Genomic DNA, 21,275 nt, shown 5'->3' on the forward strand with positions numbered 1-21,275 from the left:
TTGTTATTGGAAATCCATCCTTAGTTGATGTAGATACATGATCACCTTAGTTGTAGAATCTTTAATTTGTACCCACCTCAACCCCCAACCCTTTTGTGCCAAGATGCCCCTAAGCTGAAATTACACACATTTGACTTTAGGATCGACCCCAACTTTGCCCATGTACTACCCTTAAAATTCTGGACACTTGTGTAACCTCTCTTGGATCCACTTAATATTTGTGGAAACTTTTCTTTGCTAAGTGGTACAAATCTAATAAAATTTGGTGGGTGGATATATGCATCCTTGCTTTTCCATAAACCAATGTCCATCTCAAGCTATGTGCCAAAATCTTCAATTTTAAAGCAGCATGCACTTTGACCCCAAACTGTGTTATCGTTATGGGGTATTTGAGATCTCCTTTGGGTCCTCTAAGAATTTCTATGTATGATGCATTTTCTATTATACAAAGGTGCCCAAGCTACATAAGTGCATTATGATAAGTGTTATCATGCTTACTTTCTCACATTTATTTCTCTTATCTCAAGACCTCGAAACAAATTTTATAGTGAAGAATCTAGATCTTGAATTAAATTCTCTAAGATTACTTTATGAAACTTTTTTAAATTTATACTCAAGAATTAAGATCTTCTCGATGTGCCATATCTTCTCAAGAGTTAAGATCTTCTAGTAGCATCATATTTTGAAATTGAAATTCAGTTACACATATTTCGTAACATCTTCTGGTCCATTTTCTTTTTTACGTGTTAATAATAATAAATTTTTAAATGAACTAGATTACTATTTTGAACTTTCTTGAATCATCTTCTTCTAAAAGAAATCATCATCTTCACATCTCATTAGAGGAAGAGTATGCTGAAAAAATGTCAAGTGATGAATTGGGTGAAGAAGCTTAGACAAGTGGGAATACAAACTATGATCTTTGAATCAAGAGAAGCTTAAGGATTACGAGATTTGGAAGCAGGTGCATCATGCTTCCATAATGGGCAATATTTTTATTACATGTGATATTCTCAACATACAATTTTTAACATTTAATCTTTTTAAGCATTTGGATAATGTTTTAATGTTTTTAAATCTTTTGTAAACAAATTAATATATAGCCATGTACCCTAATTCCTGCCCAAAGAAGATAACTTTTCAATAACAAAAAAAAACCATAATAAAGAAAAATAAGTCTCTTAAGGAGAAAAAAGATCTATAATTCTAATGTTCTAAAAAAGTTTAAAAAGCACAATTATAACTCTAATGATAAAAAAGAAAGTAGGTTCAATTTTAGTGTAAGATTAAAAAAAATTTACAATTCACAGACCCTTTCTTTCTCGTCATCTTCAATCATGCACTTCCTCTTTTGTAAAACCTCTCATGTAGAGATTCTCATCTTTCTCCTACTCACTTCTTCTCACGTATGTGACCCAAAGCTTTCTTTGACTCAACAAAGCTACTAAAGTACATGTCTCTTCATATCATCATCATTACCATTTGTGAAGCTCCTCCTATATATCTTTAGCCTTTTCCAAGTTTTAAATGAGATATCTCCTCTCACACACATGAAAGACATCTATCTATTACATGACAACCAAGGCACAAGAAGAGAGAGAAGAAATCTTGGTATTTCTAAAAAATAAGAGAAGAAAATCCCTTAGATTAACCCTTTGTATTCCGGCTTTCCATTCCTGCGTTTCACTTCTTAATGTCTTTTACATACCGCAACAACGCGTGAGTTGAGTAGTAGTGCCATGAAAGAAGAATCCAAGATATTCCTTCTATATTAAAATAAAGTAAAACAGGCATAAATATTTCACTTTCATTAACCTTCTCAAGAGCAAAAGGAAGTAAACGATCAAGTTTATTACCCATAAGTTCCTCATCTTCTCTAGCAAATGGCTCTTTTTCACTTTTGTCTACTACTCAAATTTTGTTTCTTCATCTACCATCTCCTCTTAGTCTTCATTTTCCTTCGCTTCATGTGTTTCTTTCATAATGTACATAACGCACATGAAATGAGTATCCTCTTGAAGACATCTACATAGTCTAGAATGTAGACTTAGAGTTGTGCACAAAAAAAAATTGCTCAAATTAAGCTTTATTAGCACTTGACATCATACTAAAAGTTGTCTTTAGTGGATGATAGCTTTTCTCTAAGATATAGTATCCTCTTGAAAACGTCTACATACTCTAGAATGTATATGACTGAGTTATGCACAAAAAAGCATTTGCTCAAATGAAGCTTATTAGCACTTGACATCATACCAAAAGTTGTCTTTAGTGGGTGATAGCTTTTCTCTAAGATATTCTTGAAAATTGAAAATTGCTCGTATTGTGAGAATCAAAGTCCTTTTGTGTCTCCTCCAAAAAATTCCATAAGCTATCTTGAAACGTTGGAGACATTACGCAAAATTTAGATTTGAATAGTTATAAAATACAATAAAATAAAATAAAAAACCTGTGTGCCTTTGAATAAAAAGTTTTTGATATTAGTGTAAAGAACATATGTAGTGTGGTTAGTGCAAACTATATGAAAAGAGGGGAGGGGAGGAGGACTAGATGAATTTCTTGAGCTCCCATTTTTTTTAATGACACGCATGGGCACATGCATGGATGGATAAGTAGCACTCGCAGCATGTTTTGCCTCTTTTTCTTTGACAAAGTGTCTCATGTAAATCTAGCGGGAGCATGACTTGCCTTGGTATCCATGATTTTGAATTTTTTTTAATAAATGGTGAGCCAACGATTGCAGGCTTAGAAGGATAGCTTGCTAAGGTCTTCATGTGAAATAAAGCGCTTGTAAAAGAGCCCGTCCGTCCTCGTAAAGCATATTTATCACGGCTGGGATTACAAAAACCGGCTGTTTACGTGGGAGATTTTGACAGGGGCCAAGCGGTCACTACTCTACTCACTGCCGTGGAAGAATAAGAGCAAGTTTCACAATTCGTTCCTGGCAAAGCTTTGAAGGGTCGGGTAGCCACAGAAACCTGGCAGTACCTGACGATCCAACAAGGAAAACTCTGATAATGATAAACCTCTCACCTGCCTGACATGCCAGCTCCCACTCGTTATTGGTAATCTCAAACCAGTCCTTGTTCTCTGACCAAGTTGTTTTGACCTCCACAAGTTTCTGCTGCCCATCTATCCCCTCCACCACAATATCATAAGGCAAGCCACTTTCAGTTTCTGCATTTATCCATCTCACATGGTCTGGCCCATGCTTCTCTAACAAGTAGTTAAACACAACTGCCTCCCCTAAACGGCCAGTCAATACTTGTTGTTGCTCATTGGGCTGCCCGACAGAAAGCTGTTCCCTGTCTGAAAAGGAGACTTGATTACTAGGAAGGACATCTCTTGAAGAGAAGAGTGCCAAATTTTCATCTCCACCCACACTCGCGGTGCCGGTGCCATTATAAGCATCACCCCTACTATCTGCATTAGGATCCATAACCTGTTGGAAAATTTCATGCAGAGTTTCAGAATTAGATTCAGTGTCATGAGAGTGCAGGCTTCCATCCCCAACTCGTCTTCGGGAATTAATCTTTTTCTTTGCTTCAATCTCCTTCATGACTGTATCGAGGGATCTCTGACATGCTGCAAGTCTATCTACATGAGGTGATTTGTGGTTCACACTTCTGACTGTTTGCTGCAAAGATCGTGGAGGCCATGTATTAACTGCAAATCCTCTCCCCACTTTTCTAGGTAAAGAATCTACAACGAGGAAGGGTTCTATGAAGTCCCTTTCAGACACAGGCATTTCATCATCAGAGGAATTGAACACCCACTTTTTCTCATGTTCTGGAAAGGGATCGATTCCTTGTGAAGTAAGTATAGCTTCAAGTTCAGTCTCCTGAGAGCCAGACTGTACTGACAGAGTGATCAGGTGCAAGAAGTTTGCAAGCTGGAGGTCAGATATCCTATTGAAAAAAAGCTTTGAAAACTCCAGAAATAGATTGTTAAGGTTATCTAGCTGAGTAGCATAGAAAACATCACCCTGCAACCAAAATCCATGGAATAGTTAAGTCACCAAGATCATTTAAGCCCTTCGCACACAAATAGCATATTTGATAGAACATGCATAACAATGAAGGAGAGTCACTTACACAATGTTTTGTCTACATCAGTTCCTGAAATTCATTTCATGGGCAACCAAACAAGTAGAACAACCACAAAACAAAGAGAGTTCAAATAGTATTTCCATCTACAAACTGCCTGCGTATGCTTTTCCAAAAACAACTCTGATCATTGAGAAGCATGATAATTCTTTCCAGAAGTTTAATAGAACCTTTATACAACCACCATGCAAAAATACCCAAGTGTGCGCCATTGCAAGAAAATGCTATGGATCATCTTGTGTTGCAAATTGTCTTCTTTAATGCAATCAACGCAAAAAAAACCCAAAGGTTCCTTATAATTATCGCTGCTTAACAAAACAATATTAGCTCTGAGTTGACGTATTTCTCCCTTCCAAATATGCTCTCGTGTTGCCAACAGACTTGCTATCTGCAACTTTTTTTTTCCAAGTTGAGACCCCGCTAATCAGTCCAAGTTGTTGCCACTCTACACTCTCAACCCTTATTTTGGAGGGTTGAGTCCTACGCCTGCCCATAGGCGGAAAACAACCCTCATGTGAGGTGTCCATCAGCTGGGATCGAACCCGAGACCTCTTGCTTTAGAGTTTGCTTCTACTTGAATGAGGTTCGGAGCTGAACTGTTTCCTGCTTGTAAAATACTTCCAAAACAGCCCTTTTGAGATTAGCTATGAATGTCTAGAAAGAGCACTCTGGCACCTGAGTAGCAGCCAAGAACACATCCTAGGCATCACCTCGGCCATCCCTAAAGCGATTGATTCCACCTCTGTAGATAACGATTTCCTCCATCTGTGACATTCCTGTTGAAGTCATCTACCTATGAGATGACATTCTTGAAACGTTATGAGGGCCGCCTGCTCTTATCCTAGAGTGCCAATGAGGGAACCCCTACCATGTATTTGGGTGGTTGGCTTTCACGGTCGCACCTGGCGATACTAACCGCTATCAGCAGATGCTTCTAAGTGACTTTGTAATTGGGAGAACAGTTTGGACAGGACCCGATACTGGCTGGGTTTTAGACTACACTCAGGAATCCCATTGGGCGCTACAGACTGGGGCCTCTACGCCGCAAGATCATTGGGAAGACCCCTCCCTACCACAAAGCTCATCGGTGCAATCTGGACAGACCTTATTCATACTACAAGCACCTTTTTGTAGGCCTCCACAGCAGTTTTTATTTTTAAAAAACAGCTTAATCTACGTTTTGTGACAACACCAAAATTTCCATATCAAGAGTCGTGTGCGCGCTTCCTGAGCTCCCCTCCGTCATCTGTGTTTCCTGCACCCTTCCCCTTCGTGAGCTCCGCCTCCCCCTTCTCCGCATCTCTGCGCCCCCCTCCCACCCCCGCATTGCTGCTCTCTGTGTCGCCCTTCAGCCTCTGCCTGCCTGCCTTCCTCTGCTGTGAAGTCCCCCCTCGGGCCACCCTCTCCTTCGCCCCCCCCCCCTCACCTGCCCCACCAGTCCCTCTCCCGCCCTTTGCGCCCTTAAGTGACCTGCAAACAAATGGGTCACTTAGCTAGGGCTGGCCCTCGACGGCAGTTCAGGAGACCGCCTCCAGTGGTTCCTCCCTCCATTTCTCATGTTGAGTCGCCTCACTAGAGAGAGGGGAAGACCCTCAGTCAGCAGAGCACTAGGCCCCGACTTCACGTGACCCAGCAGATGGTGAGTTGCGGACGATAGGACGGCGCTCGGGCCGCCAGATGACCACCAGAGCCGAGCGCCGCCGCCGAGCCATAGTCACAGGGGACGGAAGGGAGGTCTGCTTGGAACGCGGGGACGCAGAATTGGGAACAGCGACGGGGACGGACGGACGTCCCCCACGACGTGTCACTCACAGGGGACGGGGACGCCGGTGGGGGGCGGCTCTGTGGGGTGACGGCAGAGAGCCGTGCATTTTTTTCTGGCTGTTTTTTTGCCGTTGCGCTCGCCGTTTTTGGCCGTTGCGCTTGCCGTTTATGGCTGTTGGCTTGGCCTTGGGCCTTGGCCCTTGAGCCTTTGAGGCTTGGCCCTCTCTCTCTCTCTTGCCCTTGAGGCTTTCCTCTCTCTCTCTCTTGCCTATCTATATAAGAACAAGCCTCTACAAGGCTACAAGCACACACAACTCTCAAGGCTCAAGCTTTCAAGCTTCTTCTAGCTTCCAACTTCCGAGTTCCAAGCCTCTAGGCTCTCACACAAGGCCCGCAGGGGCCGCCGCCCTACTATCTAGATTCTAGACTCTCTCTCTCTCTCCCTCTCTCTCTCTCTCTCTCACCTCTCCCTCAAGCCTCTAGGCTCTAGGCCTCTCTCTCTCTCTCTCTCTCTCTCTCTCTCTCTCAACTTTCAAGCCTCTTGAGTCTTCCAACTTCCAAGCCTCTAGGCTCTAGCCTCTTGGTACCAGCGAACGGGTGGCGCCGACAAAGTGCGAGCCCACCTCTTGCATGAGAGTGGGCATGAGGTGAGGTTTTGCACGAATGTCACGCCCGAGAAGAGACGGGAACTTCTTGACAAGCTTAGCGTCTACGAAGCGGTCGAAGCGACAAGGACACCACGAGTGGCCGTGGATCCCGCGACGATGGGGAGAGAAACTCAAGCCTCTACAATGGAGTCATGTGGTGGATCGGGATCATGCACACCATCACCTTCACCATCAAGTCAGAATGTTACTCCATCCACGACGCCGGTACCCTCCATCTCCACGGCCTCTCAACCATTACGTGACCCACGGCGACAATCTACACTTGGGGAGACTTGGAACCCCAAGTTGAAGGAGGAGGTGGATACGGCGGTGGCCCGCTTCTTCTTCCACGACCACATTACCTTTCAAGCGGCTAGGTAAGTGCAATCAATCATTGCCAATTCATCATTCATGTTTTCATCATCCTAGTCCCCTTCTCATTAGTAAATTACTTTCTTGAATAGGTCGGAATACTTCAAGGTCATGGTTAAGAAGATTGGGGAGTATGGCTCAACCTATACCCCTCCCTCATCCGAGAGCTTGCGCACTACATTGCTCGAGAAGGAGAAGCGCATTGTAGAGCAAGCGGCCGACAACACAAAAAGCGGCAATGGGAGAGGAACGGAGTCTCTCTCATTGTGGATGGATGGAGTGACAGCCGCAAGAGGAGTATTCACGGCATGGTTGCATATTCCCACGGAGAGATGTACTTCATCTCATCTCATGATGCATCCGGCACTGGGAAGAGCGCGGATGTGCTTGCGGCGGAGTGGGCTACCACCATGGAGATCGTTGGCCCTGAGCATGTAGTGGGCTTTGTTGCGGATGGGGAGCCTTCCAATAGGGCGGCGGGAGCTATTCTCCAAGGTATGTATGGACATGTCACGGTGTCCTTTTGTATGGCTCATTGCCTAAACAACCTCCTCAAGGACATCGGGGCATTACCATGGATCAGCCCGCTCATTGAGAAGGCCAACACCATGGTCAACTTTCTCATGTTGGGCCGGTTGAAGGATTGTAGCGGTGCTTTGAGGGGGCTTTTCCTTAGCGACAAGTTTGTCGCCATGCAAGAGTCCCATACAAACACTGGCCAAGAGTGTAGGCTACGGGTGGATGACGCCTCTTGGTGGGAGCGTGTGAAGACCACATATGCTATGGTGAGGCCCATAGTCCACCTACTGAGGATTGTAGACGCTATGCAACCATGCATAGGCAAGGTCTACGAGGCCATGGACCGCATGATAGAGAAGTTGAAAGACTTCGTGCCTGACGAAGATAGATACGCCTTGTGTCTAGGAAGGTGGAATTCCTACTACTCTCCATTGCATGCAGCAACTTATGTGGTGGACCCAGAATTTCAAGGCAACAAGCAGGAGAGCGACCGGGAGGTGAGCGCTGGATGGAGGATCATCTTGGATCGTCTTGTGCCTGATGCATCGGTTAGGCGCAAGATCAGTGACCAGCTTTCGATGTACAGGTCATTTCATGGCTCCTATGGCTGTCATGATGCACAGGTTGACCGCTCCAAAGTTGGTGCTGCTCTATGGTGGGAGGACTTTGGTTCAAATGGACCGGAGTTGCAGCAGCTTGCAATCCGCATACTTAGCCAGGCCGTCAGCTCCTCTTGCTTGGAGCAACTTTGGAGTACCTACAACCACATTGCCTCTAGGAAGAGGAACCGACTCGGGGTAGAGCGTGCCAATGACCTTGTCTTCGTTAGCGCGAACTTGCGAATGCTTTGCAAGAGCGTGACCAAGAAGGCAGATTCCTTCACCGAGTGGGAGATGAGTCAACAAGAAGAGCAACAAGACGATGAGATGCAGGAGCAGCATGCCAGTGAGGATGAGACTGAGGATGAGCTTGATGCTTCTTTGACACAAGCTACCCATGACCATGAGGCGAGCACTTCACGTGGATGATCATTCATGGATCATGATTCATGGGCCTTACTACTTAGCTCTAGCCTCTAGCCTAGCCTCTAGTCTCCAGCACTTTTTTGTCATTGACTCATTTGAGTCCATCCATGTATTCTGCCTCCTTAAGGCTTAGTCCTGACTCCTGACTCCTGACTCTTGAGTCATGACTCATTTTGTATCTACTTGATTATTAATATGACTCAAAAGCTTACCATTTTAGTGTAAATTTGTGCTCATTTTGATGTACTTCCAAAGTAGAATAAGTGTAGAGTAGAGAAATTTAATAAAAAAGTATTTTTTGAATGCTGTTCCCTCCTCCGTCCCCGTTCCCTACTTATGGCCATCCCCCGTCCCTTGTGACTATGCGCCGAGCGCACCAAGCTGGTAGATCTCAGGAGGATTCGGTTCTATCAGAGAACCGTTACGAGCATTTATCCTAGCATGTTCTTGTTGGTGACGCGCCCTCCCCTATCCCAGAGCGGGCCCCTCTGGCCCCACTAGTATGGTGGCCGATCCCTCATCAAGATCCCCCCCCCCCCCCCCCCCGGCGGGACCCTCAGTGTTCGGAGAGGCCGGCTGGCCTCTCTGAGCCCCCAGCAGGCCCCTCCCCTCCACCTTTCCTCTCCGATGGATCCCCTTCAACAACACCCCTCCCTGGCCTCTCCGCCCCTCCGCCCTCTCTCGCCGCCGCCTCACATCGACTTTACGCACTCTGCTCCGTCTTTATCATCTGAGGCCTCCCCACCCCCCCCATCCCCCTTTTCGGCCTCTCCAGAGCACTCTCGTTGCCCCCCAGCAACCCTTGACCTGGTGGGGAGGCCGCCAACGGGACTAGTCCGTCGCTTGATTCACAAATTCTCTGATCTGGTAGAGATGACAATCGCTGCCCCCCGGTGAGGGCTCTCCCGCCAGAGTCCCCAAGCGGGGCCCCCAGGATCCTGGGACAGTCTGTGGACTACAGTTTCTTCCGGTGTCTTCCCACGGAAGGGACTGACATGTTTGAGGAGATAGTAGCCCCTATTCAGGTATGTGTGGTTTTTCACCACTCCAGGCCCTCTACACCAGATAATGGCGCGATGATCTTCTCTTCTTCCTTTAGTGCCCTCCCGGGGACAGAGTGGGATCCTGAGTTAGTGGTAGCTGCCATTCAAGGTTAGGCAGTCGAGCTCTCCCACCATCTCCACGATCTTCGCATCAGCGACATTCTCACCCATTTTTTGTCTCTGGCTTGAATGGAGCTTGGTGGTTCAGCCCATTGAGACCAGGACAGAGAGATGGTAGTATCCAGTCTGCAGGTGCTGCTCTTTGTGTTTATGCATACCTGTGCTGCGGTACCGCTTCCCCCCTCTTACAGATACCTATATTGTGATCGATGGATTCCGGAGCATGCATATGCACGTGCTCGTACAGAGTGGCGTCACATGGAGAGTAGGATTATCGCCCACATGGCGCGCCTTACCCCCGCATGGATTGTGATTATTCCCCGTCTAAACCCTCGCCCAAGGCTCTTCGAGTGGAGGGCAGTTCTTCTAGTACCGCATCACATCGAGATTGATATGTGGATTGCTTCTTGGAACATTCACGGTTTAGGGGAGCCTCAGTGCTTTCAACGATGAGGCGTCCTACGAGGCGAGCTTCAGAGGGCCATAGTGGAGGGACCCATAGACATTCTTTTCCTCCAGGGGCATCATCTCTCAGCGGGGCGTGCCCGCCACAGATGCGGTAAGATTCTTCCAAGGAGGAGCCATACTTTCTGGTCCCCATCCTTCAGCCCCTCAGGGACACAAGAAGGGGGGTGTATTTCTGTCAGTGAGTAGCTGTTGCCAACCATGACTAGCTCTACAGTCATTGTCCCGGGGCAGGCACCGTGGATTACCATTACTATTGGTTTCCTCAACATCTATTGCTTAATAGATTGGGCATACCTCTTGCCTAATTGATTGAGCATACCTCTTGCCTAATAACTTGGGCATACTTTGGAGATTCTACATGAAGCAAGTGGAGTACATGACAACCTTGAAGAATCATTGAAACAAATATAAACAAGGAGGAATCAATAGAATTGTTCTTCACATCATTAGAGACAATTTATAATTACCCAACCAAGTAAGGTCATTGTGTTGCATCTTTTTCGCTTTATAAGAAATTTTCCATTTTGTTTATTGTTAGATTAAATGGTTTCTCAAGGTGGGAAGGATGAAAATGGGGAGAAGGGGAAAAACCCAATGTCCTCTTTCCACATGGAAGAAGATATTACAAAAACAAATGAAATAGATATGCAAGAATTAGATGTTAATGAGTATAAAGATACAGAGATGAAGAAAATGAAAGAAAAAATCCCTAATATAGAGAGTAAACATGAGAAAATGATGGGTCTTCTTAGCTCCTTGATGGGAGGAGGAAGAGTATTGAGAATAAAAAATCACGTATGTTTCATGTATAACATACTTATATTTTACTTATATGTTTCGTGTATAACATACTTATATTTAACATATGTTTGCTTGGGCAACTATAACTTGGTTAAACACAATGCTAATCAATACACTTAAATACGGTTTGATGGACACTTGCTCAAATACAAGAAGTAAATTGCTGAATTGACAAAAGACACACAATGAGTCGGAACGGCCGACCCCTCCAACAAATAAAGTATATTGATCTTGGGAGAATCAAGTACATAGTGTCATCGGCATTTCTGACCATATTTCCATACCAATGCATATGAATACAGTATTGCAAACAAGTGGTTGTCGATGTAGACTTGCAATCTACACTACCCTCTCAAGTGCCCATGTTTCCTACCATCTGCTCTCTATTGTTCCACCAACACATGGTAGCAACACGTAGGATAAGAGAACACTACACAGGGTATGTGATCTTGTAATCCAGTTCCTCCCTCCTGCTACTTGCTTCCATATTTAAGCATAAAAGCTTACCAATTGCAAGTAGAGTCGATAACAGCGGAAGTCTTCGCGATGGAAGTCCTTGGAGTGTTGAGATCTTCGATTTGTCGCATTTCTTCACGACAAAAGTCTTCAAGAGGATGAAGGGAGCCTTAGGAAAGCTTCCCCTACGGTTCAACTTGAGAAAAGATCGCTGAAATTAGGGTTTTCAGCAAAAAGACCAGAAATTACAGCAATAAAGAGAACTGTTTTGCTGAATTTCAATCTTTGGGAGTGTGTAGGAGAGCATCCGGAAACACTCTCGGAAGCTTGAAAACACCTTAGTAAGCTTGGTAATGGAGTTGGGAAGGAGAATGTGCAGAAAATGCAGCCCAACAGCCCTCATGAAGGAGGCGCTCATCTCTAGAGAGAGGAGGAAGAGTGAGGTGGTGAGTTGTCCAGTGTAGGTGGTAGGCAGGTGCTTTGTGGAGCAAGCTAGAGTGGACACGTGGCTAGTTACTCCCTTTGTACAAAGGGGATAAGGTCTAGGCGGTGGACATTGGGTTATGTCCACCTCGGGACATCAGTGTGTGTGAACGCCGGGCTAGTCATAATTTATAAGTGAGTTTTGGTCACCCAAAACTTAATGAAGTGTGTACACACTCACTTATAAATTAGTGCTAACTCCTAAGGCCAGGTTTATAACCAATACTTACCACCTGTCACATGCCACATAACCATGCCAACAAACAGTTTCACACGCACGGTTCGTGGGCGGGCGTCCCCTTAGACGGAACTACACATTGGTCAAGCAAGCATGAAAACAGCATGCAATTTCAATTGCAAGCAGGCACATAAAGATGCTATGCAATGCAGCATTGGTATGGACAATCCCCGTTCATGAGACTATACCAAAATAGACGTGCTCCAGGCAAGTACACGAGGTACCAGACCCAATGGAACACCAATCCACCAAGCATTTCTGGGCATGTGCACGGAGGCACAAGTCCCAACGGAAAGCCAAGTCCACAATATCACACGAGTGGCATCAATCCCCGGCATATACAACACAATGTACATACATGATAAGAAAGCATGTGTGGACCAATTGGGTGGCCAAATGGTGACATCCCCCCCGGCAACCAAATATGTCTGAAGCACATGCGGGCAATCTCTGAAGAACTCTTCATCTACCCATTTAGCATCAATGGGAAGATAGTTCTTAAACTTCACAAGGTAACGCCTCACAACTTTGCCTGCAGCAGCAAGCTTGTGTTCCTTGTGATACACAATATGCTCTGGCTGCAAGATCTCCTCAAGCTTATCCACTTCTCATGGATCCTCAATGACCGTCTCACTGGGCTCCGGCCTTTTATACTTGCGAAGGAGACTCACATGAAAAGCATTGTGTATGTGTCAACAATCTGAAAGCCACTTCATTGATCTTCTCAATCACTCGAAAAGGCCCATAGTACGGTTGCAAGCTTAGGATATGCACCCTCTTTGCCAAGCCTCTTTGCAAGTCTTGCTTTCTCAAATTTCAGCAATACCCAATCGTTCTCTTTAACATCCAATTGCCTTCTATGCTTGTCGGCAGCCTTTTTATGCTCGTCTTGTGACCTTGCAATGGCTGTCCGCACCTGAGCAAAAGCATTATCCAAGTCTCTTACATACTCATCAACTGCAAATATCTCATCCTTTGTGCAAAGGATGGGTGGCTAAACCACCTTATCATAAACAATCTCAAACGGGGCCTTTCCCGTAGATGCATGCACCGTGTTGTTGTATGCAAATTCCACAAGCGGTAAGTACTTCTCCCAAGAAGACTTCTGAACCGCCACATAACATTTCAAGAGATCCAACACAGCTGAATTTGCAGCCTCACTTTGCCCATCTGTTTGAGGGTGATAAGCTGATGAGAAGTCCAATTTGGTGCCCATATTATCAAATAAGGCCCGCCAAAAGAGACTTGTAGTCTTGGGATCTCTATCCCCCGCAATGGACTTCGGCATTCCATGATGCTTAAACACTTGTGCAAGATATATTTTAACCATATGCTCAGCTTTGATGGTCTTTTTGACCGGCAAGAAATGAGCTTGCTTGCTAAACCTGTCCACAATTGTCCAAATTGCATCATTATCCTGTTGGGTGCGTGGCAAGTCCATAATGAAATCCATTGTAATACTTCTATAAATTTCCTGTACCCACGGAATATACGATCCATCATTCTATTGAATCTAGCGGAGGCATTTGTAAGACCAAAAGGCATAACAAGATACTCATAAAGCCCAAATGCTATCCTGAAAGCAGTTTTGTGTACATCCTTAGGCACTACACGCTCTAGGAGCATGGTAACAAAAAACAATGTTTCTAGTTTTCGAAACCTCGAAACTTCGAAACGGTTTTTAAAAACCTCGAAACCTCTCCAGTACTGCAGTTTCACCCAAATTTCAGGTTTCCTTTTTTTTCCCCTCCTGATTTTTCTGGCATTTTTCTATTTTTGTTTTTCTTCCATATTCTCGTCATCACCTTCCTTCCCTCTTCGTCTCATGCGTCCCTCCTTCCCTTTTCCATCTTCTGCTACTTCTTTCACCTCTACTCCTTCATTCTCTTCTTCTCTCCTCTTCTTCTTTCTTTCTCTTCATCTCTTCTCTTCTTCTCCCTTTCTCTTCTTCTCCCTTCCTCTTCTTCTCCTTTTCTCTTTTTAGGTGGCTGTCCACCCTTTTGCTGATTTGGGACAGCCTTGTCCTTTCCCTTGGAACCTCCTTGATCCTGCTTAATCTTGAGCACCAATTGCTCCGTAGCAAGAGCGGAAGCTGTGAGCTGTTGCAACGTATGTTTCGGGTGCAATTCAATACCCGATCTATATGCTGGTTGCAGTCCAGAACGAAACTTCCTCTTTCTTTCATCTTCAGTGATTTGCATGAAGGGAGTCACTTCCAGCAACACTTTCCAAAATTTGTTAACATACTGTTGCACACTTTCATTGTCTCTTTGTTCCAGCCTGTCCCACTTTTGAGTGAGAGTTTGCTCTGCATTGGGTGGCAAGAACTGAGCATAAAATCTATCCTTGAATTCCTTCCAAGTAGAAATGGGATCCTTGGTGATCTTTTCAGTGATCCACCAATGAGCAGCAGTCCCTTTCAAAAACATGCTAGCATGGCGCACCTTTAACTTTTCTGTAAAGTTCTCATCGCTAAAAGCAATGTCGAACTGTGCCACAAATGCTAACACCTTAGAAGCATCATGTTCACCATGAAAGACATCAAATTTGACATATTTATCACCTGCTTTGAATTCCTTGAGCTTCCTGGCATGAGGCTCATGGTCTTCTCTTTTTCTTTTCCCCTTATCCAACGGGGTAGCCCTATCTGCATAGGCTCCATGGGCCGTCATAGAAGCTTCATGGAGCATGGTGGCATATGCTCCACGAACTCGAAACTCAGATGCATGTGACTTACCTGCATATGGCATTGTCTCTCCATGAGACAACTCAGAAGGCAAAATTTTTCTGGAAGTAGACCTGTCACCATGAGATACATGTCTGGCATGCATGTGACTTTCATGCCCTCCATGAGCACTGGCATACATATTTCTATCAGGCTTTGTGCCTTGTGGAGAGGATGCATGTCGAGAGGTGACAGTCACCTCTTCCTTTTGCATAAAAGATTTCAACCTTTGGGATGCGGGATCTCCATGCTTCAAACGAGGTGGATTTCTGAATTTCAGCTCTCCGTCATCCCCCTCTTTGATATCACCTTTGCGAAGGAGATAGGCAAGTGCCAACTCCCTTGGTTTCTTGCCCACTTCACGAGCCATTGATTCAAAAGTTACATCAACCATAGCATCAGCCTTCCTGGCTTCAATAGCACTTTGCAGATGTGGATCTTCATGCAAAAACTTTAACTCTTGCTCTTGAGACTCCAAAAGTTTTCTCATATGTTCCATTTCAGCCCTCATAGCATTAGGCTCTTGTTCAAGCATAACTGTCTTTCCTGGAGACAGTTGACCCTTTGATTCACTATCAAGAACCCTTTCAAGGGGCTTGTGTCTTCCTCGCAGGGCATCAGACCCACGAGAGGCACTAGATGGACCCCTCGAATTTGGCACTTCCAAAGGGTTGCCTTGGCTGTCCATTGTGTTTTAAGTTTGCTAAAAGCGGGATGTCCAGTACACAAGTTCGTTTCCCCACTAGGAAGAGGGAAACAACCGTGCTCTGATACCAATGAAACCGATCCCGTCAAGTGGGAAAGACTCCGTTGGACACCCACACGCTTAATAGCACAACTTTAAAACCACAAATTTGAAATGGACAACTTAAAACAACTTGAAATTTAAATGAAATGAAATGGAAAGATGGACACCAGCACTGGGGCCGGAACGGGCCAACCCCCCCCTCAATATATGATATATTTATTGGGAGTATTTAATAAATACAATGCTCCATGGGTTCCAAGAACCAGATAATGTCCATGTACATATGAAAACAGTACCAAACAAATATGCTCGAAGTCGAAACTTGATGTAGAAGCTCGAAGCGGAACGACCACTAGTGTGGTCCAATCTCTACGGGCCTGTGCTTTCACTGGACTCCGCGGAGAGCGCTCCACTGGTGTTCCGAGACCACGCACAAACAAGCGCTCTCGTACTAACGCCTGGCTCTCCCGATCTCAGCACCTTTGGACCGAGGTTCGCCAATATAGCTTGGACATCCCTTATCAGTTTTAAACATAAAATACTTTACTGGAATCTGAAATTCACTTACTTGTAGATGGTTGATAGAAAATCAATACTCGTGGTGTTTGTGTAGAATTTGAAGCCACCCAGGAGATATGAAGTCTTCTTGTAGCCGCCAATGGAAAAGAAGTACAACCTCGAGCAAATAGGCGATAGAAAAACTGCCTTGGGAGAAGTAAAGTCTCGCTGCAGGAACACAGCCACCCGTTGTATAGGAGAAGGTGGCTCAGCCTCAAGAGGTGTGGAAAAACAACCAGTATAAAGTTGCCTGGCTGCAGATGAACGCTCTGACTGCAAAGAGGAGATGGAGGTAGTGTAGGTGCCTGCAGTGGAAAAAGGTAACCTGCTGGAAGAGATGCGCAGGAGAGCACACAGGCGCCTACAAAGGCAGCTCCGTCTGCTGGCGGCAGTCTACTGGGGGCACCAAACGGCCTGCTGGTCCAGGAGGAATCGCCGGCTGCAGTACAGCCTGTAAGAACAAGAGGCGGTTGACTGCAGTTTGTATCGCCTGTAGCGCAGGGAGAAGAGCCGCCAATTCAAGGTGGGAGAGGCAGCCGCGTGAGCGAATACAACCGCCCGCCGTTTTCGTGAAGATGGCGCCGTCTGTAAAACAACAAAAATTACAAAGAGATGATCGCCGGCATACCTTTGATGGAGGTGATGGCTTTCTTTTATTAAGGTTGGAGGAGGAGTAAAACTAGAGATTTCCCACGCATGCATGTGGGGGGACTAGTGTGGGTAGGTGACCATGCCCACCTCCACACTCACTTAAAAGTGGGGCTCCCCACCTTGGCCCCTAAGTGGGTGCCCAAAGGGGGTGCCCACTTTTAAATAAATGTGAACACCTAACCTTATAAGATATGCCTGAAACAATTGCGGATAATCTGCAAAATAATCCTCATTTACCCATTTGGTATCAATAGGCAAATAATTCTTAAACTTCACAAGGTATCTCCTGGAAAGCTTTCCTGCAAGTAGCTTTCTCTCCTTGTGAAAAAACAATCTGTTATGGCTGGAGAATCTCCTCAAGCTCTTCAATTTCTGGGGGATCTTCTGTGTGACAGGCTCATCAGGATCTGGCCCCACATATTTACGAAATAGACTCACATGAAAAGCATTGTGAATCTTCCAATGACTAGGTTGTTGGGTGTTGGACTCACACACTCACACACACAAACCTGCACATTAGGGTTATGTGCAAGGTTGAGAAGCTCACACACAGAAATGAGAGAGAGAGAGAGAGAGAGAGAGCCAAAAGTGTGGTATCCACAAAATGCAAGTCAACCCTTGCATGTGTGCCACATCCATATAATATAGAAGTACAAAATATTATATGTTTGAGTGTCCTTTCACACTTGATGTCCAAGGGGAAAAACCACATGGGAAAAAGTGCCCTTGGTTAAGCCCTAATCACACATAGCACTACCATAAGTGAGCATATGCCTGCACATTAGGGTTATGTGCAAGGTTGAGAAGCTCACACACAGAAATGAGAGAGAGAGAGAGAGAGAGAGAGAGCCAAAAGTGTGGTATCCACAAAATGCAAGTCAACCCTTGCATGTGTGCCACATCCATATAATATAGAAGTACAAAATATTATATGTTTGAGTGTCCTTTCACACTTGATGTCCAAGGGGAAAAACCACATGGGAAAAAGTGCCCTTGGTTAAGCCCTGTTCACACATAGCACTACCATAAGTGAGCATATGCCTACAAATCCCCCCTGTAGTGGAAGTGTGAACCTGTACAAGGTAGCAGATCACTCTCTGTATGAGAGTAAGCCCAAAGCTTTGCGGAAAGCTTCAAACTTTTCTCGAGGTAAAGCCTTTGTGAATAGATCTGCAACATTATCCTGTGTAGGGCAATAAGATAAACTGATCTCCCCTGCATGTAGCCTCTCTCTGACATAGTAATAATGAATCTCTATGTGCTTGGTACGTGCATGAAATACTGGATTTCGTGCCACGGCCATAGCACTCTGGCTATCAGTGAGAATGGTGGTGGGTGTCTGCTGACACTCACGAAGATCAGCCAATAGTCTCCTCAACCATACACAATCTACTGTAGCTGTAAAGACTGCCCTGTACTCAGCCTCACAAGTAGATGTAGCAACAGTGGGTTGCTTTTTACTCAACCAAGATATGCATGAGCTGCCAAGAAAAAAACAATTCCCACTGGTGGATTGCCTGGTATCGTAATCACCAGCCCAATCTGAATCACTGTATGCATAAAGCTGCAAGCTGCCCCCCTTGGGATAGAACAAACCAAGATCCAGGGTACCCTTAAGATATCGAAAAATGCGTTTGACTGCTTGCCAATGCTTTGTGCCTGGGCTGTGCATGAATTTGCTCAACAAAGACACCCCAAAAGATATGTCTGGCCTCGTGTTACACAAGTAAATGAGGCATCCCACTGCCTGGCTATAAAGGCCGGCCTCAAAAGGCTCTCCAATATCATGCATAGTACGCCTTACACCTGGTTCTACCGGAGTAGAAATGGGCTTACATTCATCCATGTGAAACCTTTTTAGCAAACTTTTTATGTACTTAGTTTGCTGCATAACAATGCCATCATCTGTATGCATAAACTGTATGCCGAGATAGTAGTGTAAAGGCCCCAAATCTGACATATCAAATTCAGCTTTCAAATCAGCTTTGAAATCTGAAATTTGTGCTTTGCTTGTACCTGTAATGAGCATGTCATCTACATACAAGATGACTATGAGAATATCGGCATCGGTTTTCTTCACATACAATGTGCTTTCAGCTGAACTATTCTCAAAACCTTGGCTGGTTAGATGAGCATGTATCTTATCATACCAAGCTCTTGGAGCTTGTTTTAACCCATACAATGCTTTGTGCAACCTGCATACTTTATGTTCCTCACCAGGAACTACAAAACCAATGGGCTGATTTACATATACTTCCTCCTGTAAATCCCCATTCAAGAATGCAGTTTTGATATCCAACTGATGCACTTTCCATCCTTTATGGGCAGCCAATGCAATCACTGATCTTATTGTGGTCATTCTCGAAGTAGGAGCAAAAGTCTCTTCATAATCTACTCCCTTTTTCTGGGAGTAGCCTTTAGCCACAAGTCTTGCTTTGTACCTGTCAATAGTACCGTCAGACTTTCTTTTGACTTTGTACACCCACTTTGTGCCAATTACATGCTTGCCTTTAGGCAATTCCACAAGATCCCATGTATTATTCTTCATGATAGAAGAAATTTCAGCTTGCATAGCTTGCAACCAATGCTCATTCTCATGTGCTTCTTCATAAGAAGAAGGCTCTTCTGAATCAAAGAGACCACCCATTGCGAATGCAGACTCCCCACGATGTACATTCAAGGCATGGCTGGAACTAGCCCTTGTTCTACCTGTGAGTGGAGCTGCAAGTTTGCTTTCTTGCAAAGTTTTCAGCAACCATCTTGGCACTGACTTGGCTGTGTCTATGGCTGTTTGCTCTTCCCTGACAAGATCTTCCACTTCTTCCACAGAAGGGGGCTGAATGGCTGGCTGGTCCACATGTTCTGCATGTGGATTTTCTTGTGTAGGGGCTGGCTGATCTGAATCCCCCCTAATTGCAATGGGTAAAAGTCCATCAAACATGTCCTGTATGCCTGTATCATTGCTTTTATACAAGCTGGCCATGGGCTGTTCTGAATTTTCAGCAAATACCACATCTCTACTTACAAAAATCCTTCGTGTAGTTGGATTATAAAGACGTTATCCTTTTCTTTCATTGCTGTAGCCCACAAAAATGCATTTAATTGCTTTGTCATCAAGCTTTGTTCGGAGTTGTTCTGGCACATGTGCATATGCCAAACACCCAAATGTACGCATATAATCCACTGTTGGCTTTCTGCTATACCAAGCCTCAAATGGTGTTATGGTTTTCAAAGCTTTTGTTGGACACCTGTTCAACACATGAGTTGCACACATTATAGCTTCCATCCAAAATTTGTGAGGCAACTTTTGTGCTTTCACCATGCATCTTGCCATCTCCATGAGAGATCTATTTTTCCTCTCAGCTACACCATTCTGCTGCGGTGTATAAGGCACAGTACATTGGTGTTTGATGCCCTTTTGAAGCATATAGTCCTTGAATGCATTTGACATGTATTCTCCACCTCTATCTGAGCGAAGTGTTTGGACTTTACATGCACACATATTTTCAGCCATTGCTACAAAGTGTCGAAAGCATGTAAACACATCTTCTTTTGCTTTCAAAGGGTAAGCCCAAGCAAACCTGGAGTAGTCATCAATGAATGTGACGAAGTAAAGATGCCCCCCTATGGATGGTGTCCGCATTGGACCACATACATCACTATGTATGAGCTATAATTTACTTTCAGCTCTAACAGCTCCATCTTTGGGGAATGGTTTCCGATGCATCTTTCCCAAAATACACCCCTCACATACATGTCTCGGTGGAGACTCAAGAGGCGGCATATTATCAACCATATGATGCTTCTGCAAAAGCATTAAACTCTGAAAATTTACATGCCCAAAACGAGCATGCCATAGCTCTGCATCATGCATAGCAGGAGTGTGGGCAGCCACTGTATTTGCATCATAACTGCGCTTGTCATAGCTGTCCAGCTTATACAAGCCTTTGTATCGTGTTCCAGAAGTGACTATTTCATAACCCTTTGATGGGTCTTTTACCAAACACTTCCCATCTTCAAATTCAACCTTTAAACCTTGGTCGTTTATGGCTGAGACGGAGAGCAGATTTTTCTTTATCCCTGGAACATACAATACATTTTTCATACATATATTGGCACCATTGGCTGCAATAAGTATGACATTACCAATTCCCTTTACTGGATATGTGGTATGACCTGCACATGATACAATGCGGCCATTTGAATCATAAACCAAGTGCTGAAATACATCTTTGCATGAAGTGATGTGGCTCGAAGCACCACTATCAAAATACCATGATGCATTCTGTCTGTCAGATGCAATGCAAGACATATCAGTGTCTGAAGCACCTGGTGTGTCACTAGTGCATGTGACCAAAAAAGTGTACTCTTCCTGGATTACATTAGCTGATTGCTTTGCTTTGTCATCCGAAGAGTCTGCTACTGCATTGCCTGCTTCTTTCTTTTTCTCTTTTGCAATCCTTTTCCTACATTCACTAATGTAGTGTCCAGGCTTATGGCAGTAGTGACATTTGCCCTTCTTTTTGGGCTTGTTTGCATCCCCTTTGTCAGACT

At 44.7% G+C, this 21,275-nt stretch overlaps 1 protein-coding gene across 3 annotated transcripts in view; it reads right to left on the reverse strand.

The window, feature by feature from the left end:
• Nucleotides 1-2,386: 2,386 nt before the first annotated feature.
• LOC147633643 (protein NO VEIN-like) overlaps nt 2,387-21,275 on the reverse strand; it is a 105,487-nt gene continuing 86,598 nt past the window's right edge. For all 3 annotated transcript variants that reach the window (XM_086806796.1, XM_086806795.1, XM_086806793.1), the window contains one exon: nt 2,387-3,982. In XM_086806796.1, coding sequence (XP_086662922.1) covers nt 2,897-3,982 — 1,086 coding nt within the window. In that variant the 3' untranslated portion in view covers nt 2,387-2,896. The remainder of the gene's footprint in view (nt 3,983-21,275) is intronic.

The sequence above is a fragment of the Cibotium barometz genome, chromosome 12, assembly GCF_041138505.1.
Source record: "Cibotium barometz isolate CiBa-2024 chromosome 12, ASM4113850v1, whole genome shotgun sequence".
NCBI classification, from domain to species: domain Eukaryota; kingdom Viridiplantae; phylum Streptophyta; class Polypodiopsida; order Cyatheales; family Cibotiaceae; genus Cibotium; species Cibotium barometz.